The 25,341-nt window shown below is 51.4% G+C and overlaps 3 protein-coding genes across 4 annotated transcripts; all 3 read left to right on the forward strand.

Moving 5' to 3' along the window:
* Positions 1 to 3,512: 3,512 nt before the first annotated feature.
* Positions 3,513 to 4,912, forward strand: LOC108309094 (tubulin alpha-1D chain-like). Its single transcript, XM_017535233.2, has 2 exons — positions 3,513 to 3,793; positions 4,633 to 4,912. Exons 1-2 carry the CDS (start codon positions 3,513 to 3,515, stop codon positions 4,910 to 4,912), a joined length of 561 nt encoding a protein of 186 aa, XP_017390722.2.
* A 690-nt stretch (positions 4,913 to 5,602) lies between these two features.
* On the forward strand, positions 5,603 to 6,619 carry LOC119472242 (tubulin alpha-4A chain-like). The gene has a single exon (XM_037740867.1). The coding sequence runs from the start codon at positions 5,678 to 5,680 to the stop codon at positions 6,602 to 6,604; it is 927 nt and encodes a 308-aa protein (XP_037596795.1). The 5' UTR covers positions 5,603 to 5,677; the 3' UTR covers positions 6,605 to 6,619.
* A 9,799-nt stretch (positions 6,620 to 16,418) lies between these two features.
* Positions 16,419 to 24,246, forward strand: DNAJB2 (DnaJ heat shock protein family (Hsp40) member B2). 2 transcript variants are annotated; one of them, XM_017535245.1, is made up of 10 exons: positions 16,419 to 16,654; positions 16,924 to 17,024; positions 17,663 to 17,772; positions 19,086 to 19,139; positions 19,292 to 19,414; positions 20,185 to 20,277; positions 20,477 to 20,579; positions 20,763 to 20,833; positions 21,980 to 22,183; positions 23,332 to 24,246. In XM_017535245.1, exons 2-10 carry the CDS (start codon positions 16,960 to 16,962, stop codon positions 23,340 to 23,342), a joined length of 834 nt encoding a protein of 277 aa, XP_017390734.1. In that variant the 5' UTR covers positions 16,419 to 16,654; positions 16,924 to 16,959; the 3' UTR covers positions 23,343 to 24,246. The 2 variants fall into 2 exon arrangements, with proteins under 2 accessions (XP_017390734.1, XP_017390733.1); XM_017535244.1 differs by having other exon boundaries at positions 21,980 to 24,246.
* The last annotated feature ends 1,095 nt before the right edge of the window (positions 24,247 to 25,341 follow it).

Below are 25,341 nucleotides of genomic sequence, written 5' to 3' on the forward strand. Positions count from 1 at the left end.
TGATCTGCCCACCTTAGCCTCCCAAAGTGCTGGGATTACAGGCGTGAGCCACTGTGCCTGGTGAGACTAGCTTTTTTATTTAAGAATTTTTTCTAAGACCATTGGGAGACTTTTGTGATGTAAGGCAGGCTAGAGCAGCAGTGACTTGCCATGGGCTAGGAGGAGACATTTAGGAAGTCTCAAGGTCCTCCTCAAACTCTTGCTTTGCCCTTAGAGAGCAGCAGCCATTCTGGACTAAGTACATAAGAAAGGTTACCTTGTTTGTACCTCATAATACTACCTCTCCTCATTCTCCAGATGGGAACATGGAGAAAAAAAGAAGTTAAGTGCTAGCAGGTATTAGAGGTGGGGTTAAAACAAGCTCTAGGTTGCTTGTTCTAGATATTCAGAGTTTCCACGCAGGATGTCCTGAGGCTTGATCTCTTGGACTCATTATTTCTGGATAATTAGGGCATGGGAGTACTGGGTTTGATGGATGGGGTTGGTGCTGGAGCCTTGATTTCTAAATCCTCTCCCACCTGTGAGGTGTAGGCTGTGGCACGAGGAAATGGGATTGCATGACTGACAACAGATACCATGTACCCAGGGGCTTGGATACCTATGTGGAGTCACTAGCCCTGGACCCTCCTCTGCCCACCCCAGCTGCTCCCCTGTTTGGGCAGAGGCCCAGTGCTTGCCTGGTGCTCCTTGACCAAGTCAACAGGCCTGCCCTCCCTGGCTGTTTCTAACAACATTCACCTGCTGACAGCCACCCAGAGAGTATAAGGAGGCCGGCTGGCCACTGCAGGTCTCGCACAGATCCATCCTTGCTCACTATCCTGCAGTAGACAGACAAACAAGACGCCAGCCAGCCCCCGTCCAGGCAGCATGGTGGGCAGAAGGGGCCTGGTGGAGGGGAGGGGGTTGAGCATGCAAGTGAGGGTCCCAGTGGGACCAAGCTATCTGGCATGAAGCTATCTTGAGAGTCCAGATGTTGATGGGGCTACAGTATGTGGTGAGGTGGGGAGAGGAAAAGAGACTTCCAGATGTGGCTGTGGCCCCCAAATGTGCAGATATGGGGGGCATCACAGGGGGTAGGGAAGGAAAGGCCAATGGTAACCAGGATGTGGGGCTGAAGCAGGAGCAGGGCTGCTGAGGGGGTCTGAACTTAGGGGCGGGGAGTGTCAGGGAAGCAGGACTTGAGTAGAAAGTGTAGGTGCTTTCTTCTGCTGGCTGAGAATCTCCAGACCCTTGATCTTGCCACAGGTTCACTGTTGGGCTCTGGTCCCACCTTCCCACCACGGGGAGACATCCTCCATAGAAGCTTCTCCCCTCTGGTTCCTCCCTCCGCCCTGCCCATCTGCTGTGCCTTTGTCTGACCTCTCATGTTAGTTACAGATCAGTGGGGAGAGGAAGGAGGAGGGAAAGGGGGGTGCTTCCATCTGTCAAGAGCTGGCTATGCCTGGGCTCATATGATATCTTTACCCACCTTCCTACCAGGCAGGATAGAAGAACAGTTCAGAGCATGGTTAGTGCCAGGCTGTCCCTGCTGTAAACATTCTTGGTTTTGCTCATGACCTTGAACAAGCTGTTTGACTCCTCTGAGGGTCAGTTTCCTCATCTATAAATTGGGGGCAATAAAACTACCTACCTAAGGTATATGTGGTAAAGATTAAATGAGATAATGTGTGTAAAGTGCCACCTTCACCTGGCACCTAATTAGTGCTTAACAAGTAGAACTAAGCAACGTAACGACACAGCCTGCTGGGTATGAGATTCTTCTCTTTCTAGTCATGAAAGAGGTGCTAGGGAAGCTGAGGTAAAATGACTTGTACTGGGTCACAGAGAGACAGGGCTTTGAGGCCAGGTCTGTATGACTCCAGAGACTGAGTTCTTTGCCCCAAACCTGCTGCCCCACAGTGTGAGGCCTCATTCCTGGAGAGGCTAGAGACACCTTCCATGGGGTAGTAGTTCTGGGGACCAGGACGTTGTCTGGATCTGTGGACGGCACTGGCTGGGCAGGCTCAGAGGTATAGCACCAGGCAGGTGATTGGTGAGCCCAGGCAGGTTCGAGACTGGACCCACCTGGGATTTCTCCAGTCCTTGAGGTCTCAGCTCAACTCATTACTTTCTTTCTTTTTTTTTTTTAGACGGAGTCTCACTCTGTTGCCCAGGCTGGAGTGCAGTGGTGCAATCTCGGCTCACTGCCACCTCTGCCTTCTGGTTTCAAGCAATTCTCCTGTCTCAGCCTCCTGAGTAGCTGGAATTACAAGTATGCATCATTTTTGTACTTTTAGTGGAGAGGAGGTTTCACCATGTTGGCCAGGCGGGTCTCGAACTCCTGACCTCAAGTGATCCACACACCTTGGCCTCCCAAAGTGCTGGGATTACAGGCATGAGCCACTGCACCTGGCCTCAACTCATCAGGGATTGGGGGTGGAAAATTGGAAGCGGAACCTTAGTGTGTGTTAGGCAGGGGGCCAGGCACTGCATGCATTCTTTCATTTAATCCTCATAGTTTTTCTAGGAGGGGGCTCTTATTATTTTCCACATTTCAAAAGGAGAACATTGACAAACAGGTTAAAGACTTTTACTCAAGACAAGTAGAGAAATAATGGGGCTGGAATAAAGATTATTTATGGATGAATCCCAGTCATCTAAAAATCATGAAAAGTCAGGCCCTTGTGTTATTAAAAAATAGTCAGTGAAGTGTTACATTTATGGAGAAGGCATCCTAATTAAACAATTAAGAAATATTCCAGGAATGCAAAAAGGTATAAAAAATAATGTGATAGGCTGGGCACAGTGGCTCATGCCTGTAATCCCAGCACTTTTGGGAGGCCAAGGCAGGTAGACTGCTTGACCCCAGGAATTTAAGACCTGCCTGGGAAAGATGGCAAGACCTGTCTCTACAAAAAAATTAAAAACTTAGCCAGGCATGGTGGTACATGCTTGTAGTCCCAGCTACTTGGGAGGCTGAGATGGGAGGGTCCCTTGAGCCCAGGAGTCCGAGGCTGCTACAGTGAGCTGTGATCATGTTGCTGTACTCCAGCCTGGGTAACAAAGCGAGATTCTGTCTCAAGAAAAAAAAAGAAAAGAATAATGTGATGCACAGCAGCTATCAAGCTTACGAGATAGAATCCGTCCCCAATTGCATCTACCTGCCTCCCCAGCCGGAGAGCACCATTATTCCAGATTTGAAGTTAATGGTCTCCTATGCTTTATCTTTGGACTATTTTCCCTTGCTTCCCTCACCAATGGACACAGGTGGGTTGATTATCTTGCTCTTCTAGATTCATTCGATCCCTTCAATGTTCCTTATCGAGACAGGCACTGAGCAAGATTCTATAATCTCAGAACTTCCCACATCTTCTGCTTCCCCTAAGGATTTTGGCCTGGAACCTAGAGCCAATGCCTGTTGTTCCTCCATGCCACCAGTAAATGCTTAGACACAGGAGGTGAGGCAAGCAGAGCAGAGTCCAGCAACCTTGACCCTCATCCAGAGAGTCACTCAAGGAAGGCAGGCAGGAGCCATGTCCAGGCATGATATGTTTCCCTCTGCCAAGGCCATTCTCTGCCCTTTGCCCACTCAGTGTGAGTGCATCTCAGTCCACGTGGGGCAGGCTGGTGTGCAGATTGGCAACGCCTGCTGGGAGCTCTACTGCCTGGAACATGGGATTCAGCCTGATGGGCAGATGCCCAGTGACAAGTTCATCAGGGGAGGGGATGATGCCTTCTATATCTTTTTTAGTGAAACTGGGGCTGGGAAACAGGAGCCCCAGGCGGTGTTTGTGGATCTGGACCCCACCATGATCATTGAGGGATGATCAGTCCCAGTCATGACCTTGTCCCTGGGTACCACAGCAAGTCTTACTCCATCACTGCAGAGCACTGGAGTTTGTGGTATAGCTTCCCAGTTGCTGCAGCCAATTAGAACTCCAGATATACAGAACCATCATGTTACTCAGCTCCTGAGTCTGTAGGCCACGCCAGATCCCTTTCTGTGGGAAGCAGAAAAGTTCCTTTTTAAAGTTTCCTTTCTCGTTAAATCATAAGTGTGCTAATAACTTTGTTAAGCCCTATCCTATGTTGCTATTAGATATGTCATGCTTACAGGCATGTAGTACATTCTGTGTCCTTGTACTTTAATCAGGATATCTGTGCTGGACATGCTCACAGGCAGGTCCCAGCTCTCCATTGCTTTTACCTGTTTAGAAAAGTTTTGCCAATCAGGTTTTAGTTTAGATTGTGAGGTCTGGCTCCAGCCAATGGAGATCAGACACAGCTGTAAGGATGACCCCAAATACGTAAAAGATAAATTTGTGTGTTTTTCTTTGTTCTTTGTACTCTCATGGCAAGATAGCTAGTGAGAGTACCCTTCCTGCAGTCTAGGAAGTAAAAATTGTGTTGCTGAAAGATCCTTTGTCTCAGTGCTAATTTTTCTTTGCAGCACCGAGCATCTATTTCCAACATCTATTTCTAATACTTTCCTTATTGAAAAACACATCCGAGCAGCACACACACATCCAAGCAGGTAATAGCAGCAGGCTGAATGCAGAACCTGGGACCTGGTAACCCCACTCCCTTGGGGTACCCTGGGGCTCCAGCAGCTGGATCCCAAAGGGAGGTGGGGCCCAAAACTCTGCCCATTGCAGATGAAGTTCAAACAGGCACATACTGCCGGCTCTTCCATCCAGAGCAGCTCATCACAGGCAAGGAAGATGTTGCCAATAACAATACCCAGGGTCGCTACACCATTGGGAAGGAGCTCATCGACCTGGTACTGGACCTGATTTGGAAGCCAGTGAGGAAAGGGCTGAAGGCTGGGGTAGGGGGGATGACTCTGGATTCCTGTTGTGAGGTGGTCTGGAGACCAGATTGGGGAAGGATAGCTTCAGCCTCTGGGAGAAACACAAAGGATCAGAACCATTGAGGAGAGGCCCTGCACTCTGATCAGGGGGACAACTGTAGGTTCCAGCCTGGAGCTGATGTCTCCTGTATCTCTGAAGTGGCTGGCCTGGTGCTAGGCAGGGTGTCCATTAAGGCTAACATGTTGATGGGCTGCCTGGCCAAGTTGTGGGGGTCCATTAGCATTCCCAGAATATCACCTTGTGTTACAAGAATGTGGGCAGAAGTCCCTGTGCAAACCAGGGATTCAAAGAATGTCAGCGAAGGCTCTGTGATTGGTTTTGGCTCCTACGAAGGATGGGGATGAGGTTCCTGGATTGTTGATCTTAGTAGAGAAGCCCTCCAGAAATATCCAAAGTGATGTCAGGGGAGCATGCGTATGATGGTGGTGGGGGGTGGGGTTGGCAAGTTATGATGATGAAAAGATGAGAAAGCCCTGGAGTCCTGTGCACTGGTCAGCCTAGACAGCCAACTCCACCCACCATCACACCTCTCTTTCTCAGCATACGAGAGAGCTGTGTGTTAATGACCTCGGGAGATTTCAGAGGAAGAGGGACAGGGAAAAGAAAAGCATCCTCACAGGGAGGATCCTCCCTATGAGGATCTCTTTTATGCTCTTGGAAAAGTCTTCCAAGGATTCATGAAACTTTTGGATATCTAAAACAGCACAAGTTGCTTCTTTCCTGTCCATCAGCTGTGCTCCATGCCCCATATTTCTCCTCCCCTTCAGGGCTTCCTGGTGTTCCACAGCTTTGGCGGGGGCACTGGCTCTGGCTTCACCTCACTCCTGATGGAGCGGCTCTCTGTTGACTATGGCAAGAAATCCAAGCTGGAATTCTCCATCTACCCAGCACCCCAGGTGTCTACAGCCGTGGTCGAGCCCTATAACTCTATCCTGACCACCCACACCACCCTGGAACACTCAGACTGTGCCTTCATGGTGGACAACGAAGCTATCTACGACATCTGCCGCCGCAATCTAGATATCGAGCGCCCAACCTATACCAACCTCAATCGCCTCATCAGCCAAATCGTCTCCTCCATCACAGCTTCCCTGCGCTTTGACGGGGCCCTCAATGTGGACCTGACAGAGTTCCAGACCAACCTGGTGCCCTACCCTCGCATCCACTTCCCCCTGGCCACCTATGCACCAGTCATCTCTGCAGAAAAGGCGTACCACGAGCAGCTGTCCGTGGCCGAGATCACCAATGCCTGCTTTGAGCCTGCCAACCAGATGGTCAAGTGTGATCCCCGGCACGGCAAGTACATGGCCTGCTGCCTGCTGTACCGTGGAGATGTGGTGCCCAAGGATGTCAATGCTGCCATTGCCGCCATCAAGACCAAACGCAGCATTCAGTTTGTGGACTGCTGCCCCACAGGCTTCAAGGTTGGCATCAACTACCAGCCTCCCACTGTGGTGCCTGGGGGTGACCTGGCCAAGGTGCAGCGTGCTGTGTGCATGCTGAGCAACACGACCGCCATCGCCGAGGCCTGGGCCCGCTTGGACCACAAGTTCGACCTGATGTATGCCAAGAGGGCGTATGTGCACTGGTATGTGGGTGAGGGCATGGAGGAGGGCGAGTTCTCTGAAGCCCGTGAGGATATGGCTGCCCTGGAGAAGGATTACGAGGAGGTGGGCATGGATAGCATGAAGTTGGGGGAAGAAGGGAAAAGGGAGCTGTATCCTAGGGTAATACTGCATGTCTGTCCTACATAAAATGCTGTGGCCTTATTGTCTCACGAATGTCTTTTTCTCTTGGGAAAAGCCATGGGGGAAGGGCCTCTTCTCCATGAGAGATAGGAATGCTGGTGTCTTAGCCTCGATTCCCCAGAAAGCAGATCTGATTTTAGATTTCATTACAGAGTGCAATTACAGCGAAAAGAATGGGGGCCAAGGGAGTAAAGCACATAAGGAGGAGCAATTCACCCTAGAGAAAATGCAGCTGAATAAATGGCATCTCAGAAACATCCTTGGGTGAGTGGGCAGGCGAGGGGGTGGGGGTGGGGTTTATGTACAGGCTCTATTATTCCATTGGTTAAACCTGCACCCCATCAAGCATCAACTCCCCTGCATGTCTGGATTGCACACACTTGGGCTGTAGAGTCATCAGGAAGCCCTGGGAGAGGAGGAGGTGCTGTTAAGTTGCACGTATGTGAAGTCGGTGGGAACCCACATGGAGCCGCAACAAGAGCCTGGTGAGTGCAGGAGGACCCGAAGCGATCCTTAGAGTAATCTAGTGCCCGCTAGCCCATCCTACCATCTAGAGGCTTGTCTTCTCCAGGCAGGAGGTTGGAGTAATAGAGAGTCCTTACGCTGGTGTTGGTTGAGGCAGAAGAGTGGCACAGTGGTGGCCACAGAGGGGTAATGGCTTGTGAGGGTAGGAGGCTTACCTCCCAGTAATCTCTGTCAACACTCACCACTTTTTTTTTTTTTTTTTTTTTTTTTTTTGGAGACGGAGTTTCGCTCTTGTTACCCAGGCTGGAGTGCAGTGGCGCGATCTCGGCTCACCGCAACCTCCGCCTCCTGGGTTCAGGCAATTCTCCTGCCTCAGCTTCCCGAGTAGCTGGGATTACAGGCATGCGCCACCATGCCCAGCTAATTTTTTGTAGTTTTAGTAGAGACGGGGTTTCACCTGGTTGACCAGGATGGTCTCGATCTCTTGACCTCGTGATCCACCCGCCTCGGCCTCCCAAAGTGCTGGGATTACAAGCGTGAGCCACCGCGCCCGGCCACCACTTTTGTTTAGATGGAGTTTTGCTTATGTTGTCCAGGCTGGAGTGCACTGGCATGGTCTTGGCTCACTGCAACCCACGCCTCCTAGATTCAAGCGATTTGCCTGCCTCAGCCTCCCAAGCAGCTGAGATTACAGGCATGTGCTACCACACCCAGCTAATATTATGTTTTTAGTAGAGACAGGGTTTCACCATGTTGGTCAGGCTGGTCTCCAACTCCTGACCTCAAGTGACCCACCAGCCTTGGCCTCCCAAAGTGCTGAGGTTACAGACATGAGCCACCATGCTTGGCCCTGAAACTCACCACTTTTTAATAAAGACGGTTGACTTTTTATAATCCTGTGGCATTATGTGTGTACAGCTTCATGTCCCCACTCCCAAACAGATGGCAAACTTTTAATCCTTTCCCATGGGTTTCTGGAGCCCCTGCTGGGCTGAAGGATGGCTTAGCCACTGGAGATGTTGTAACCAGGACAATCCCCACCCCACTCCAGGAGAGACTCATTTTAGAGTGTCACCATTGGCTCTGTTCTTCCTGCAGTCTCCTTTCTCCAAACTTCGTGTCACTTCCCAAGATTGGATGCTGGGACAGTAACCCAAAAGTTAGCAACACCAGGACACTACTGTTATCCCTAGGGCTGGAGGATGTGATGTGATCACAGGGCCTTGGGCCTGGGACCACCGGGTGAGAGCTGGAACCATAGCAAGGATACCCAGAAGGAGCAGGAAGGACCAAAGATGGAAGGATATTTGGCAGCATTCAGAGCCAAGGGGAGACACAACCACACCTGATTTAGAGAGGGTGAGAAATACCCTGGCTTCTCTCTCCCTCTCAGCCTCAATCTCCAGCCAGTAGTTCCCACTGGTTGAACTTAAGACAGTAGCCAGATGGCAAGGGGGCCAGGGCAAAGGGTATGCAGCTCTCCAGAATACACAGCAGGGCAGGGAATGTGGGGAAAAGGATCCCAGAGAAAAAGGGGAAATCACCGCACACCACCCCACTAAGTCCAACCCTAAGATGCCACTCAGGGCCTGTAGGGGGTGAAAACAGAAATGAAGGAAATTCTGTTCCTTGTCCGGTTTTTATCACCATCCCTGTCACTCTCATTCTAATAATTATTTTGTAGTAAGTTGAGGATGGAGTAGAAGCAACAGGATGGAAGAAGTAGTGGGGGCCGTTGGATAAGATGGACATGCTCAGCTCAGCAGTATCCTCCCTCTTTCTGGGAATTACTTTCCTAGAGAGAGCAAGTATTCTCAACTCCTCCTTGAATACTTAAGCTTACAGAGAGCCTCTATCCTAGGAAGAGAGAGGCCCATAGTATGTGCATGTGTGTGGTGGTAGGGAGGGTAATTTAATTCAGAGGATGTTTATATATATATATATATTTTTTTTTTGAGATGGAGTCTCCAGGCTGGAGTGCAGTGAGCTATCTCAGCTCACTGCCACCTCCACCTCCCGGGTTCAAGTGATTCTCCTGCCTCAGCCTCCCAAGTAGCTGGGATTACAGGTGCCCACCACCACACCTGGCTAAGGTGATCCACATGTCTTGGTCTCCCAAAGTACTGGGATTACAGGCATCAGCCACTTCGCCCAGCCCAAGGGGTATATTTAGAAACCCATTTTGGGCCGGGTGCGGTGGCTCACCCCTGTAATCCCAGCACTTTGGGAGGCTGAGGCGGGTGGATCACGAGGTCAAGAGATCGAGACCATCCTGGTCAACATGGTGAAACCCCGTCTCTACTAAAAATACAAAAAATCAGCTGGGCATGGTGGCGCATGCCTGTAATCCCAGCTACTCAGGAGGCTGAGGCAGGAGAATTGCCTGAACCCAGGAGGCAGAGGTTGCGGTGAGCCGAGATTGTGCCATTGCACTCCAGCCTGGGTAACAAGAGTGAAACTCCGTCTCAAAAAAAAAAAAAAAAAAAAAGAAACCCGTTTTGGTGGAATAGCTCAGCTATATCTTCCAATTCACTTTTTTTTTTTTCACCAAAAAGGCCAGCTTTTTAAATTTTTTATTTTTTGAGACAGCTGTGTCACTCAGGTTGGAGTGCAAAGGTGCGATCACAGCTCCCTGCAGCCTTGACCTCCTGGGCTCAAGCAATCCTCCTGCCTCAGCCTCCCAAATAGGTGGGACCACAGATATGTGCCACCACACCCAGCTAATTTTTAATTTTTATTTTTGTAGCGGCTGGGCACAGTGGCTCATGCCTATTATCCCAGCACTTTGGGAGGCCAAGGTGGGCGGATCACTTGAGGTCAGGATTTTGAGACCAGCTTGGCCAACATGGGAAAACCTCATCCCTACTAAAAATATAAAAATTAGCCAGGTGTGGTGGTGCATGCCTGTAATCCCAGCTACTCAGGAGGCTGAGTGAGGCAGGAGAATTGCTTGAGCCCAAGAGGCAGAGGGGGCAGTGAGCTGAGGTAGTGCCATTGCACTCCAGCCTGGGTGATAGAGTGAGACTCTCTCTTCAAATAAATAAAATAAAATAATATTTTTGTAAGAATGGGATCTCACTATGCAGCCCTGGCTTGTCTTGAACTCCTGGGCTCAAGCAATTCTCCCACCTTGGCCTCCTAAAGTGTTGGGATTACAAGCATGAGCCACCATGACTGGCATGGCATGACTTTTAAATCTCCATATATTTGACTTATGTGTCTTTCTGTCAACTGGTTTAAAACTTGGGAAGGGAAGAGGTGTTACTCTGGGAGCCCTTTATACCCCACAAAAATAGTCATCATTTAGTGAGCATCTACTATGTGCTAGGTCCTGCATCCATAAGATCTTGTTTAATCCTGAAGTTGGTATTGTTATTATACCCATAGGAACAGAAACTCTCAGACAGGCCTCGGACTGTTTTTCATTGTTCTACTCTTCAACACCCCAATGTTGCCTGGCATATTAGATGATTATTATTTGTTGGATGAACTTGTTCAATGAACATCTATTTTATAGATGTGGAGACTGAGCCTTAAAGACTCACCCAAGGTGGTAAATGGAGGAGTCGGGATTCAAACCCAGGTTAGCCTGCGTCAAATCATATGTTGCTGCCCCTCCTCCCCTTTTTCTTAGGTCCCTTTACTTCCTACCCACAGTGGTTCCAGGCACCTCTTCAGATGCCACCTCTTCTGGGCCTGCCAGTTCCCCAATGCCCAGACAGTGACTCAGGTGCCTCAAGGGCAGGGAGGGAGTGATGCTTTATACTGCCCTGCCCAACCTCTAAGATGGAAGGCATCCATGTAGAGGGGAGAGTCCCAGCTTCCAGGTCTGAATGGGAGCAGAGGCTTTTTTGGGGCCAGGTTTTGGGGCTATCAGTGCCTTTGGAAAACACCCTCCAACATCTCCTAGGAGGTGGTGAGGGCCTGGGAGAGGCCAGCAGAGGGGGTAGGGAGGGAGGTGAGATCTTCACCTTCTAAGATGGCTGGGGACCCAGAGAGGCAGCTTGTCTCCCTTCCTGTCTGCTGAACCAGCCACCCCACCCTGGGCAGCTGTATGGCATCTCCCTGAAGCCTCCCTGCTAGTAATACTCTGCTGGCAGGCCCTGGCTGGCCTGGGTTGGACTGGGTGTGGGTGTGGAGAGATGGCAATCCAGATCTCCTGGGGCAGCTGGGAGCACCACCCAGCCTGGCTCCTGGGGACTCCCTCAGCGCAGGAAATGCTTTCATCCCTGACGCTTCTAAAGCCAAGGTACAATTATGTCCTGCAAGCAGACAGAAGAGACAGGTCCCCAAACTCAGATTCCACCCAACAAATTTATTCCCTAGGCTCTGATGTGTCAGGGACACGCCTGGCTTCAAAGCTGTGTTGTCATCATTCCCTCCTTCTGGAATGCCAGCTCTCCCTGCTTGTCTCAATGTTACCATTCCTTCCAACTTAGGTCACAGCTATCCAGAACCTGCCCAGCCCCAGGGAGCTCTCTCTCTTCTGGATTCTTTCAGCACCTACCTCTGTCTCTTTCTATCCCTCATTTGGCACTTGGCATGGGCTGCCTTGTGTGACAGCACTTGGCTTCTTGTCAATGTCTTCTTTCCCCAACTCAATTTTTAACAATTAATATGAATTTGAACAGTTATTAGGGGCATATTCTTCAGAATTCAAAAAGTATTAGGTTTAGAAACAAGAAAAGTAAGTCTCTTTCATCTTGTTCCCCTCTTGGCAGCCACCACTGTTAATGTTTTGTTAGACTTCCAGAGATGTCTAAATATACATAGGGTGAATATCCCTTATCAAAAATGCTTGGGACTAGAAGTGTTTAGGATTTCAGGTGTTTTCAGATTTTGAGATATTTGCATATACATAATGAAATATCTTGGAGCTGGGACCCATGTCTAAATATGAAATTCACTTATGTTTTATATACACTTTATGCACATTGCATGAAGGGAATGTTGTACAATGTTTTAAATTTTTTTTTTTTTTGAGATGGAGTCTTGCTCTGTTGCCCAGGCTAGAGTGCAGTGGCAGGATCTCGGCTTACTGCAACCTCCACCTCCCAGGTTCAAGTGATTTTCCTGCCTCAGCCTCCCGAGTAGCTGGGACTACAGGCACCCACCACCATGCCCAACTAACTTTTGTATTTTTAGTAGAGACAGAGTTTCACCATATTGGCCAGGCTGGTCTCAAACTCCTGACCTTGTGATCCACCTGCCTCAGCCTCCCAAAGTGCTAGGATTACAGGCGTAATGCCCAGGCTGGAGTAAAATGGCATGATCTCAGCTCACTGCACCTCCACCTTCCAAGTTCAAGTGATTCTCCTGCCTGAGCCCCCTGGGTAGCTGGGATTACATGTGCCTGCAACCACACCCAGCTAATTTTTATATTTTTAGTAGAGACAGGGTTTCACCATGTTTGCCAGGCTGGTCTCGAACTCCTGACCTTAGGTGACCTGCCCACCGCAGCTTCCCAAAGTGCTGGGATTACAGGTGTGAGCCACTGCGACAGGCCTATGTTTTAAATAATTTTGTGCATGAAACAAAGTTTGTGTATATGAGGTCAGGTATGGAATTTTCCATTTGTGGCATCATGTTGGGTACTCGAAAAGTTTTGGAGTTTTGAACATTTCACATTTTGGATTTTTGGAGTAGGGACACTCCACCTGTGCTACCACGCTTGTATGCACATTTAGTATACACTTTGTTCTACACCTTGTTTTTTCACTTAACAATAAGTCTGGAAGATGGTCCACATGAATACTGTTAGCTATGCCTCATTCCTTTCGGTCACAATATAATGTTCCATTGTATAGAATACCAACATTTGTTTTGCCAGTTTGCTATTAATGGGTATTTAGATTGTTTCTAATCTTTTGCTATTAAAAAGAATGCTGGAATGCTTGCATGTATTTTTTGCACATATGTACAACCATACATTCTTTGAATTGAGATTTCTTGGTCAAATATTATGCATTTTAAATCTTGCTCTCTTTAGAAGTCACACCAGGCTGGGCAAGGTGGCTCAGGCCTGTAATCCCAACACTTTGGGAGGCTGAGGCAGGTGGATCACCTGAGATCAGGAGCTCAAGACCAGCCTGCCCAACATGGTGAAACCCCATCTCTACTAAAAATTAGCTGGGCTTGGTGGCAAGTGCCTGCAATCTTAGGCACTCAAGAGGATGAGGCAGGAGAATCACTTTAACCCGGGAGGCAGAGGTTGCAGTGAGCAGAGATCGTGCCACTGCACTCCAGCCTGGGTGACAGGAATGAAAAAACAGTCACACCAAACCAAATTACCCATACTCCAACTACCAATCTATAAGAATGCCTGTGCCCTCAGTCTTGCCCAAACAATGTATTCAAGTTTTTGGTCTTTGTCAATCATCTAATAAGTGAAACAAAGTATTTTGTTGGGGCTGGTGCCTGGGCATGGTGGCTCATGCCTGTAATCCCAGCACTTTGGGAGGCCAAGGCAGGAGGATCACCTGAAACCAGGAGTTCAAGACCATCTTGGCTAACATGGTGAAGCCCTGTCTCTACTAAAAATACAAAAACTAGCCGGGCATGGTGGAGCACACCTGTAGTCCCAGCTACTCAGGAGGCTGAAGCAGGAGAATTACTTGAACCCTGGAGGTTGCAGTGAGCCAAGATAGTGCCACTGCACTCCAGCCTGGGTGACGGAGTGAGACTCCATCTCAAAAAACAAAACAAAGAAAATCAAACAAAACCCAAAGTATTTTGTTGTGCCTTTATTATTCTTATTCTTTTAAAAAATTATTATTATTTGAGATGGAGTTTCACTCTTGTCATCCAGATTGGAGTACAATGGCATGATCTCAGCTCACTGCAACCTCTGCCTCCCAAGTTCAAGTGATTTTCCTGTCTCAGCCTCCCGAGTAGCTGGGATCACAGGCATGCACCACCACGCCTGGCTAATTTTTGTATTTTTAGTAGATACAGGGTTTCACCATGTTGGCCAGGCTGGTCTCTAACTACTGACCTTAGGTGATCCACCTGCCTCAGTCTCCCAAAGTGCTGGGATTACAGGCATGAGCCACTGGGCCCGGCCTGTTGTTGCTTTAGTTTACAGTTTTCTTGTGAATGACATTGAGCATCTTTTCGTATTTTTAAAAGCCAGTATTTCCTCTTCTGTGAGCTGCCTGTGCCTTTTGTCCATTTAAAAATGGCAGTTTGTCTTTTATTAGTTGAGATTTGTTTGTGAACAAAGGAAATTCAAACTTTGTCTGCTAGACGTGTTCCATATAATTTCCCTCGGTTGTCATTTGTCTATGTCCCAATTAGATTTTCATCTCCTTGAGCACAGAGACTGGAATTTCAGCTTCTTTATATTCTTATTCTTTTTCTATTTTTTTTTTTTTTTTTTTAGAGATGAGGTTTCACCATGTTGGCCAAGATGGTCTTGATCTCTTGACCTTGTGATCTGCCCACCTCAGCCTCCAAAAGTGCTGGGATTACAGGTGTAAGCCACCACACCCGGCCTTTATATACTTATTCTTAATATAACAAGACATACACAGTAGGTGCCAGACAAATGTCTGCTGGGACGGGAGAGTAAGAAGAAAAAGGCAGAGATCTGGAAAAATTGGAATGACTTAACCCAACCACTCCTTCCTCTTATACCAAGTGTAACCCTTAGTTTTTGTGTCTGTCAGGACTCTTGTAAACAACAGAAGCTCACTGGCAAACTGTATCAAGTCCCCCACCCCCAACAATCATAGAGATATCGGATAGCATACAGAACCAATGCAGGGGCCGGCAAACAAGGGTCAGCAATCAGACAGGCACCCAGGGAAGCTGGGCAGCCAGCACCACAATCAAGGTTGCGCACAGGACAGCCTGTGTAGGAGACTCCTGTCCCCTCCACCCTCCTTAGTGATTCCCCTACCCCCATCCCTCACCTGCGGCACTAGGGATGACATTTCCTCCTCCAGACACTAGAGGCCGCTGTTGGCCCCATCGCCTCCACCGCCGACTCAGAAATGAATTCCCAACCAGTCCTGCTTCTCCGTGACTTGCTCCAGATTCAAAGTCCCAGTTAGGGGAGTTTATGTCTTCTGCTGCAACCTTAGAGCCGAGAAGTCAGGGAGAGCAAGAGTCGGGGCTTGGTGGCAAATGGTGGCCTGCTTCCCATTAGGGCCCGTGCGATGGAAATTCCCCAAAAGTAGGCAGGAGGTTCCGATGGTGGACAGCCCGGAAAACAGGACGCTCACACCACCACCTTCTCTCACGTCTGCCTCAAGCCCTTCTCGTTGGCGAAGTGTTCCTGGGTCCCCCAGCCTAAAGCACTTTTCTGGACTCACATAACCATTACTGCTTGAGCCACTCATGATGCCAGTGAGGACTGCAGTAACACCTATAATAAATATATACCATGCCTCATTTGACTTTTAAACAACCCTAGGTACTCCCTATATTTACTGAGAAAAAAAGAGTGCTCGGAGATTTTCCCAAGTCTCACAGTGATGCCAGGTTGTACTCAAAGCCTCAGGTTTCCCAGCAGGCTACACTGATGGGCTGGTATCTTATCAAGTTCAAGCTCTGCAAAGGCAGGGCTTGGGCCACATTCTTCTTTATACCGCCTGGGAGCATCTTGAATGCAGGAAAATGCTCAGCGAATGCCTGTGGATTGGCCTGGATGGGATCAGGCAGGAGCCAGTTCTGGAAGGTTTCCTAACCCTCCCATGAGGCCTGAACCCAGGAAGCATTTTGAAGTGGAATAGGCCTACTCAGGATCAGTTTGGGAAGACTTGACCATTGCACTGTCCCCCTTTACCTCACTTACCCCAAATGTGTCAAAACTGTCAACAAAAGGTTTGCATGTGTTTATTATTTATTCATCCCACGGGTAGCTTTGAACCCTGACGACGGCTCAAATAGACCAGTGAGAAAAAACACAATTCCTGCCCTGTGGAATCCACATTCTAGTGGGGAGGTAAATGGTAATCAAAAATAGTCAAACCAATAAATGCTAATTTGTGACTCGAATAAGCCTGATGAAGGAAATGCCATGAGATGCTGTAAAAGGCAGTTTTGACCTACTCAGGAAAGCCAGGGCAGCCTGACGGGGGACCTGCGGCTGGAGCTGGGAGCTGAAGAAGGAGGAGGAGTTAGAATGGTGCGGGTGGGGGAAGGCGGGGAGAATGTAAGTCCTGGAGGTGGGTGAGTAAGCATGGATCATCGCGCATGTTTATAAGAAAGTGACAGAGGGACCCGAGGGCCAGGGGCCTTGTTTGTGGGCTGCCCTAGCCTCCGTCCGAGAGCGTCTTGCCTGGATGGAGGCGGGGCAGCCGTCTTCCAGGTCCCAGCTGGGGCTGACGTCGTCCTGGTGCAGGCCGAAAATAGCCGGCTCCGCCCTCATCTCCCGGCAGCCCCTGCAGGGCCCCCCCCTCCGGGGAATAGGCCGAGCTGGCCTTCTCCCGGTCTCTAGTAGTTTCCGCGCCGCTGACGCATGCCTGCGCGCACAGCTGGGCCGGCGCGTCCTACGCAGCAGCCGCGAGCCGGGCTGCGGTGCCAGACAGTTCCCGGCGGGGGGCAGGGGCGGGGCGCCGCAGGAGGCCGGGACTCCCGGCGGAGGAGGTGCGGCTGGGGGCCCGGGTCAGGCTGGGGGCCCTGGGCCGGACTGCTGGAGTTGGGGAGCCCCGATGGGGCTCCCGGGCCTGGGCACCGAGATATCCCTTGGCCTCGGCCTGCGGGGGCAGATAAGGCTGCCGGAGGGAGCCTAGTCACCGGCCGCAAGCAGAGGGCTCCGCTTCCAGCTGGGAGCGCCTCCTGCCACCCTGGGGGGACTGCTGCAGCCACAGGGAGGGGCTCTTGGTTCTTTCCTCCTGACTCCTTCTCTCCTGCAGCCCCAAGGAGGCCCGCCTGACCACTGACCAGTTGCCATGGCATCCTACTACGAGATCCTAGATGTGCCGCGAAGTGCGTCCGCTGATGACATCAAGAAGGCGTAAGTGCCTCCATGTGCATCAGAGAACCTCTCACCCTCCTTCAGAGTGACACCTGTAGGTGTCTGAGGTCCTTAGAAAGCACTGGGGGGGGGCTTCCTCCGAGTGACACCTGCAGGGAGGAAGGAGACCGCTGGTAGAGTACAAGGGTAACGTCCAGAGTGAAGTAGTTAGTTCTACTGGGAGCTGCACTGTGTTGTGGGTTCTTCTCCAGTGGATCCTCCCCTCATTCTCCTCCATCCCCTCCCCTCCCCCTTCCCCCTAGATGTGGGCATTCTCAGGCTGCAGTGAGAAGATGCCCAGGCTCTGTGAGGAGGAGGGGCCGTGTCCCTGTGCTCTTCGAGGCCACATGTGCTCCATCCTTTGCAGCCCCAGTCCAGCGAGCCCCAGGCAGGGGCTAGAGCCAGGTGTTCTCACCATGGCATTGTATCTGCTCATACATGTGGTCCCAGCACTGGGAGGAGAGAGGGTGGAATTTGATTAAAACATCCCAGCAGAGGCAGCCCTAGCATCTGGAGTGGACCGGGAGCCAGCGGTAAAAGGACAGTGGTGGGCTAATGGGAAAATAGGTCATTGGGTTCCTTGGTGGGAAGTGCCCATATTTGTCCCTGACCTTCTCCTTTGCACTCACTTTCTGCAGGTATCGGCGCAAGGCTCTCCAGTGGCACCCAGACAAAAACCCAGATAATAAAGAGTTTGCTGAGAAGAAATTTAAGGAGGTGGCCGAGGCATACGAAGTGCTGTCTGACAGTAAGGGCGGGGTCAGGGCAGACCCAGCACATTGCCCCTACCTCATGCCCCAGCTCACATTTTCTTAAAGCAATGTCTCTGCCACCCTAATTTACTCTGTGCCTTTTTCCAGCCTGACATTTAAGCTCCCTCTCCCACAGGGACAGCTCAGTATCTGCTCCCCAGAGTCTGGTAGGGATGGCATGAGACCTGCAAAGGGAAGGAAGCAGGGCAGGTAACTTGTGAGCTGAGCCTCCTGCGTGCCAGGCATTGGTGGGTATCATCTCCATGAGTCCTCACAGCTGTCCTATGAGGCAGGTTCAATCACCCCCATTTTACAGGCAAGAAAACTGAGGTGCAGAGAGGTGAAGTAACTTGCTCAAGGCCACACAGAGCTGGAATATGAATCCAGGTCTGTCTTTTTATTGATTCATTCAAAAAGTATTCACTGAATGCCGACAGTGTCCGGCACTTGCTAGGTTCTGGGGAAACTGGAGGACAAGCTGGCATTGACCTCGCCCAGAGGGGCAGAGGAGACCAATGCCCATCAGGCACACACACAGACACAGTTACAGCTTGTGAAGAGTATTCCAGGGGGAAGAAGCAGGGTGGGTGGAGTGCTAGGGAATAATGTGTACCTGCTTTTGTTCTGGTGGTGGCGGAAGTCCTCTCCGAGGTGGTACCATTTAGGCTAAGCCCTGGTGAATAATAATGTTGTAATCATTAGGTAACATTATTGAACACTTCCTATGTGTCAGGCACTGTGCTAGGCAGTTTACTTGGATGGTCTTATTTTATCTTTGCAACAACCCTGTGCGGTAGGTGCTGTGATACCCATTTTCCAGATGAGAAGAGGCCAGCTAGCCGGGTGCAGTGGCTCATGCCTGTAATCCCAGCACTTTGGGAGGCTGAGGCAGGTGGATCATGAGACCAGCCAGACCAAGATGGTGAAACCCTGTCTCTACTAAAAATACAAAAATTAGCCAGGTGTAGTGACTCATGCCTGTAATCCTAGCTACTCAGGAGGCTGAGGCAGGAGAATTGCTTGAACCTGGGAGGCGGAGGTTGCAGTGAGCCAAGATGGTGCCGCTGGACTCCAGCCTGGCTGACAGAGCAAGACTCCGTATCAAAAAAAAAAAAAAGAAAAGAAAAAGGGGCCAGCTGTGTGAAAGGCTGAGTTGCTGCTAAAACCTATAGCCTATGTCCCCTGGGTCCCCTGCTGTGCCTGCCTTTCCCCGCCAAGTGTCAGTCTTTGGACAATCCTTTGAGGGTCCTATCTTGGGAGGGGAAGCCATCCTGGAGGGAGGGTGAAGTGATCTGGTCTCTTTTTGCAGAGCACAAGCGAGAGATCTATGACCGCTATGGCCGGGAAGGGCTGACAGGGGCAGGTAGGTGGAGTGGTGGGTAGGGCAGGGAGGAGAGGGCAGGGCAGATTCTTGCAATGAATGCTCTCTCAGGCTCCTGGCTGTGCCTTAGGCGAGGTCCCCTGGCTCAGGGCAAGATGCATGACCTAAGCTTTCTCCTCATCCTGCCTTTCCAGGAACTGGCCCGTCTCGGGCAGAAGCTGGCAGTGGTGGACCTGGCTTCACCTTCACCTTCCGCAGCCCCGAGGAGGTCTTCCGGGAGTTCTTTGGGAGTGGAGATCCTTTTGCAGAGCTCTTTGGTGAGTGGACTCTGGAAGCCTCTGAATGGCTCAACTTCCCCCTCCAGGCCTGTCCTATCAGCTGGGAGGCCCTGAGGTAGAAGGCTGGGAGGGGGCGGGAATGCCACGGACAGAAGATTTTGTGGAGCTGGGTCCAGTGAGAGCTGGGACAGAACCTCACATGTGCCAGAACTCCCGTGATCCAACAGTGACACTTCACAGACTCACCTTATTAAATAACAACAATAATACATTGTTAGATCTCTACAATAACAGCCAGGAAAGTGAGACAAAGCATCTTGTGACAATATTATATATAAAGTAGATACCGGTGTTTTTAAATGATTGATAGGTGCCAAATATTTTACATTCCCTAATTTTCTAGTGAACCCTGAGAGGTGGGCAATTTTATCCGCATTTGCAGATGAGAAAACCGAGGCACAGCTAATAGCCCAGAGTCACACAGCAAATGGCAGAACCGGACTCCTAGCTGTGTCTGCCTGTCATCACATCATGATGATTTGCTGTACTGAAAGAGCCATCTGTCCTCCATCCCTCTTCCCCCCCTTCCTTCCTCTATTCTTTATTGTGGACAGACTTAACCAGTGAGTGTTTTTGAAGCCAACATTAAAAAGTAATTTAATTGTAAATAAGCCCAACTAAAAAGCGGAAAAGAAAAACCCTACCCAGCTGCTTAGCGGTTTATACTTCCAGACTTAAAAGCAGGGTCCACACACTTTTGGGGGGAAATGTCTTCACCAGATGACTGCTGACCTGTTTACTTGTTGCAGATGATCTGGGCCCCTTCTCAGAGCTTCAGAACCGGGGTTCCCGACACTCAGGCCCCTTCTTTACCTTCTCTTCCTCCTTCCCTGGTCAGTCTGGTAAGTTCTGCCTCTTCCCACTTTTGCAAGCTCTGATGCCTGGAACCCCTGGTGTGAGCTTGCTGCTTTTCCAAGTCTGTCTCTGTATCAGGAGCCCTGCCTCCAGCAGCCCTGCGAGGAGGCCTAGAGCCTCGGTGACTCCGACAAGCAGCGTAGACTTCTAACCACCTCTCCTTCTCCTCCCTTGTCCCGATGCCAGATTTCTCCTCCTCATCTTTCTCCTTCAGTCCTGGGGCTGGTGCTTTTCGCTCTGTTTCTACATCTACCACCTTTGTCCAAGGACACCGCATCACCACACGCAGGTGAGAGCTCCTTCTGGGCCCATAGAGGGGAGAGAGGTCTGCGGGGGGAGCTGCGTTCAAATAGAAAGTTGGCTCCTTGAGGGCAGGGCCCAGCCTGTACTTTCTATGCGGTGGCCAGAACTGGGACCAGCACCTGCAGGATTCTGTCACTGCTGGTGACCTGAACTGTTCTGTCTCCCACAGAATCACGGAGAACGGGCAGGAGCGGGTGGAAGTGGAGGAGGATGGGCAGCTGAAGTCAGTCACAATCAATGGTGAGGAGCGGCTCCACCATCCAGCCTCTGGCAGGAAGCCCCAGCCCCAACCCAGCACCCTCCTCCCCAAACTGCTGCTCTCTGAACTCCTTTAGGGCTTGGGAGGGAGTGGCAGCCACAGGTCAGACTGGTAGGATCAGAGATGGCAATGCCAAGAAGGGGGTGGAGGAGTCTCAGGGAGCCACGACCGTCACCGTGAGTGCAGTGCCTTACATTTGCAAAGCACTTTACTATATTTAAAGCACTTCCACATATACGATATCCTCTGTATTCTTAAAGCATCTAGGGGTATAAGCAGAGCAGATGGTATCCACCCAGTTTTAATTTGGGGAGCCTGAGAGGCAGCATAAATGACCCTAACTTCCAAGTAGCCCAGGCCCAAGACTCTTTCCTTCCAAGTAAGGGGTAGAGCTAGGAGTTGAACTCAGGATGCTTGATTCCCAGAGCAGCACTCTCCCTCTATCACCATGCTGTGCAGGATCATCACCAGCTAACCTTTCATACCTGCCAACTCCAGGCACTATGCACCAAGTCCTTGACGTGGGCTGACATATTTAATCATTGGAACATTTGAGTACAAAGGCACTACCATTATTCCTACTTTCTTTTTTGTTAAGACAGGGTCTTGCTTTGCTGCCCAGCCTGGCATGTAGTGGCATGATTATGGCTCACTGCAGCCTTGACCTCCTCGGTTCAAGCAATCCTCCCACTTCAGCCCCCTGTGTAGCTGGGACTACAGGCATGTGCTACCATGCCCAGCTAATTTTTAAATATTTTTTAGAGATGGGGTCTCACTTTGTTGCCCAGGCTGGTCTCGAACTCCTGGGCTCAAGTGATCCTTCTACCTCGGCCTCCCAAAGTGTTGGGATTACAGGCATGAGCCACTGTGCCCGGCCATCATTCCTACTTTCTAGATGAGGAAAGGGAGGGGTAGGGATGTTGAGTAACTTGGCCAAGGGGAGGAGCTTCTACCTGGTAGAGCTGAATACTTCCCTGTGCTCAAAATCATGACCTTATGTGCCAAAATGCATGTGTGCCAATTCCAAATGAGAGAATGTAAGTGGTCAGGGTCATTACTGCATGAGGCAGCCTGGCAGTAATACTCCTGGCCTAGGTTGGGGCCTTATGGTGGTGTGACTCTTGCAGGTGTCCCAGATGACCTGGCACTGGGCTTGGAGCTGAGCCGTCGCGAGCAGCAGCCGTCAGTCACCTCCAGGTCGGGGGGCACTCAGGTCCAGCAGACCCCTGCCTCAGGCCCCTTGGACAGTGACCTCTCTGAGGATGAGGACCTGCAGCTGGCCATGGCCTACAGCCTGTCAGAGATGGAGGCAGCTGGGAAGAAACCCGCAGGTGGGCGGGAGGCACAGCACCGACGACAGGGGCGGTCCAAGGCCCAGCACCAAGAATCAGGCGTAGGGGGAGCCCAGGAGGGTGTGAGGGGTGAAGCCACCAAATGCAGCCCATCCCCAGAGGAGAAGGCCTCTCGCTGCCTCATCCTCTGAACACCAGGCCCAACCTGACTTGGTCCAGGTCTTGACTGGGGGTCTGGCTCACTGTGGGGAGAGCAGAGAGGAGTATCCTGAGTTGTAGGAACTGGTTTTCAACTTCATGCTCCCTCCACAAGTTTCCCTCCCAGGTCCCCCTGTACCCCAGTGTGGACTTGGGATTTGCTGTGCTCAGCCCAGGGCTGATAGGTCCCTGGTGAAGCCCAGGATGGGGGCCGTCAGGGCAGTGGAAGGGCCCGGGGAGCCAGATTGCATTTATTGGATGGGGAGCTCCAAGGGGCATTAGTGGTTTGGGCTGGGCCTTTTGTGCCCAGGTCCTCTGCCACCTGTTTTGCTGATGGTGTCAAGGAAGGAGGACTTGGCCTGGGGTTGTCTGAGCTGGAGCCGGCAGCTCCACTGGGGAGCAGTGCAGGCCAAGTGGAGCCTCCTGCTCTCCTGGTCCAGCTGCAGACCCCACCCTGGTTTCTGTGCCATGCTGTGCTCTGACCGTCTCTGTTGCTTCTCTTCTGGTGTTGCTTCTCCTTCCTCCCATTCTCTCTGCAACTCCCTGCGGGCCGCGTCGCTTGCTTTCACTGCTGTCTGGCTAGGACTCCCTTCTTCCTTCCTTCCCCGAGAAGGCCTCAATGTGGCAAGGAAGATGCTGGGGCCGGTAGGGCTGTGAGATCTGGGGAGGCTAGCTGGGTGGGGCGGGAGCCTCTCAGCTGTCCAGATTCAGAACCAGAGCCCACTATTCCTCCTATTCTCACTGCCTCAGCCTGCCCTCAGCCTCAGGACTAGGCAGAGGTGAGGCTGGCTCACCCTGGAGAGGTGGGATAGGGCCAGGGGGACCCAGGAGGGAGGCTCGGAGGGGACTGTACCCGTACTGCTTCCCCACCACACATCAGGGCTCAGGGAGAGGCTGTGCGGCCAGCCCAGGTCTGCATGCTCGGCTCCATCCTCCACAGCTTGCCGCTGATGCTCTCTCCTGTCACCCCGCCCCTGCTCTCTCCCCAGATGTGTTCTGAGCTGGATGCCGGGATCCAGAGTCGCTGCACAGTTCCAACAGGACAGCGCCCTCCCCCATGTGCTGGGAGGGGACCCTCCATTCCTCTCCCTCACCCTTGCTGAGTGTAGAGCCGGGGCCTGGGTGGTGGGTGGGGGCTGGGTGGGAGGCAGCAGTAGTCTTAGCCTGTGCACTCTCTTCCTTGGGTGTTTGGTGCTGGCTCCTGGGGACTACAAATCCCCAGAATGCAGTGCACCCGACCCCATTTCTGATAGATCCCACTTGGGGGAGTTGGTGCCTAGTTATGGAGCTGTGCATCTTGGGACATGTAGTAGCCCAGGTCGGCCTGTCACTCACTGTGTGATGGAGAGATTTTGTCTTTTGATTTATCCCCGGAGGGCCGGCAAGGTCATAGATGAAGGGGGAATGATCTGAGCCTTGGTTCCTCTTGACATGTCTTGCTAGCCCCAAGGTTACAGTGGGCAGGGCAGAGTCGTGCAGCACCTGGGAGAGGTTCCCTTCCTGTGGGCAGGCCTGGGGTCCCAGGAACAAGCCAGGGCCAGTAGCATGTTTGCCTGAGCAGGGCGTGGCTCCAGAAAGCTGAGGGGTGTGTGCTGGCAGAGAGCTTCGAGGGCAAGGCCACCCGAGGGGGTGTGTGTGTGGCGGGGCTTGGCGTGTGATGGCAGCTCCAGGCATGCCGCTGCTTGTATGGCTTTCTTTGGCCTCTGACCCTGCTGCCCATTCTTTCCAACATCACAGACGAGCCGCCTCTCCTCCTCCCTGCCTGGGGAGCCCCGTGGCCAGGGAGGGGAGTGGTGGAGCCAGCTTCTGTAACACCGAGTCTGAGAGATGAACCAAAGCGAGCTGGGCTGAGCTCAGACTGAGGGGAAAATGCTGGAAGGCAATAAAACTGTTTTGAGAGCTCGGTGGTGTGATGGGGTTCTTGTGTTCCTACTTTCCAGGGTAGCCCAGGAGGGCCCCTAAAGGACAGTGGGTGACACTTCAGGCTTCACACCTCCCTTTATGCCTGTTCAGCTAGAGGTACAGAGCTTGCCAGTCGAAGGCAGAAGTGCACTCTTTGACCAGGCTGCCCTCCCCAAGTATGTTGTGGAACCCCAAGCAATGCTTCCATTCTTTGCCTTCACCTCTTGGGGGTCCACACCGGCTTTCCCTAGCTGCCAATGTTCCCCTTATGCGGAGCCTCACCCCCTAGTACTCCACAACACAGCTAGGACCATACTCAGTTAAGACTTGACTGAGGCTGGGCATGGTGGCTCACGCCTATAATCTCAGCACTTTGGGAGGCTGAGGAGGGCGGAACACTTGAGGCCAGATGTTTGGGACCAGCCTGGCCAACATGCAAAAAAAAAAAAAAAAAAAAATAGCCAGATGTGTTGGTGCATACCTGTAATCCCAGCTATGCAGGGATGCTGAGGCAGGAGAATTGCTTGAACCTGGGAGGCAAAAAGCCAAGATCGAGCCACTGCATTGCAGCCTGGGCAACAGAGTGAGACTGTCTCAAAAAAAGACTTAAAGCATGGGGACTGAAAGCACAGAAAGCTGAGAACACATGGTGAATCCTTTAAACTGTCCCCCACCCTTGCCCAGGCCCACAAACTAGGCCTCTGGGCAGGTTTCATTGACTCAGCCTGAGGCATGAGCCAGTGACGTGGAGCAGCACGAGTCCAGCCCACCTAGGGCCCAGGCCCCAAACTCATCAGGACCCAGGGAAGAAAAAGCCAGGTACCCCTTCCCTTTCATCTCCAGCTGCCGTGCTGGGACAAGTACCTTTCCATTGTCAAGCAGGGCCGGGTGGCTCCCCAGGCCTCTCTTCCATTCAGGATAGGCTCTTGCTTCCCCACCAATCACCAAAGGGTCTCTATTATGTTTTTCTCAAAGAAGCAGCCTACCCTCAAAGAGGAATTTCAAGCCTCCATCCTGAGTGCAAGCGAGGAGGGTGGAAGTTTGCAAATGGCTGTTTCATCTACCTCTAGCCTTTGAGATGCTTGTCACTGGTGTTG

This window comes from Cebus imitator, unplaced genomic scaffold, assembly GCF_001604975.1.
Source record: "Cebus imitator isolate Cc_AM_T3 unplaced genomic scaffold, Cebus_imitator-1.0 Scaffold91, whole genome shotgun sequence".
NCBI classification, from domain to species: Eukaryota; Metazoa; Chordata; class Mammalia; order Primates; family Cebidae; genus Cebus; species Cebus imitator.

Excerpts from the sequence above, each read along its gene's own strand:
- LOC119472242 (XM_037740867.1), top strand. The coding sequence starts at position 5,678 with ATGGAGCGGCTCTCTGTTGACTATGGCAAGAAATCCAAGCTGGAATTC.
- LOC108309094 (XM_017535233.2), top strand. The coding sequence starts at position 3,513 with ATGTCCAGGCATGATATGTTTCCCTCTGCCAAGGCCATTCTCTGCCCT. Across the intron at positions 3,794-4,632 it reads GATCTGGACCCCACCATGAT|AGATGAAGTTCAAACAGGCA; the intron begins CATTGAGGGATG and ends TCTGCCCATTGC.
- DNAJB2 (XM_017535244.1), top strand. The coding sequence starts at position 16,960 with ATGGCATCCTACTACGAGATCCTAGATGTGCCGCGAAGTGCGTCCGCT. Across the intron at positions 17,773-19,085 it reads ATACGAAGTGCTGTCTGACA|AGCACAAGCGAGAGATCTAT; the intron begins GTAAGGGCGGGG and ends CTCTTTTTGCAG. Across the intron at positions 20,278-20,476 it reads CTCCTTCCCTGGTCAGTCTG|ATTTCTCCTCCTCATCTTTC; the intron begins GTAAGTTCTGCC and ends TCCCGATGCCAG.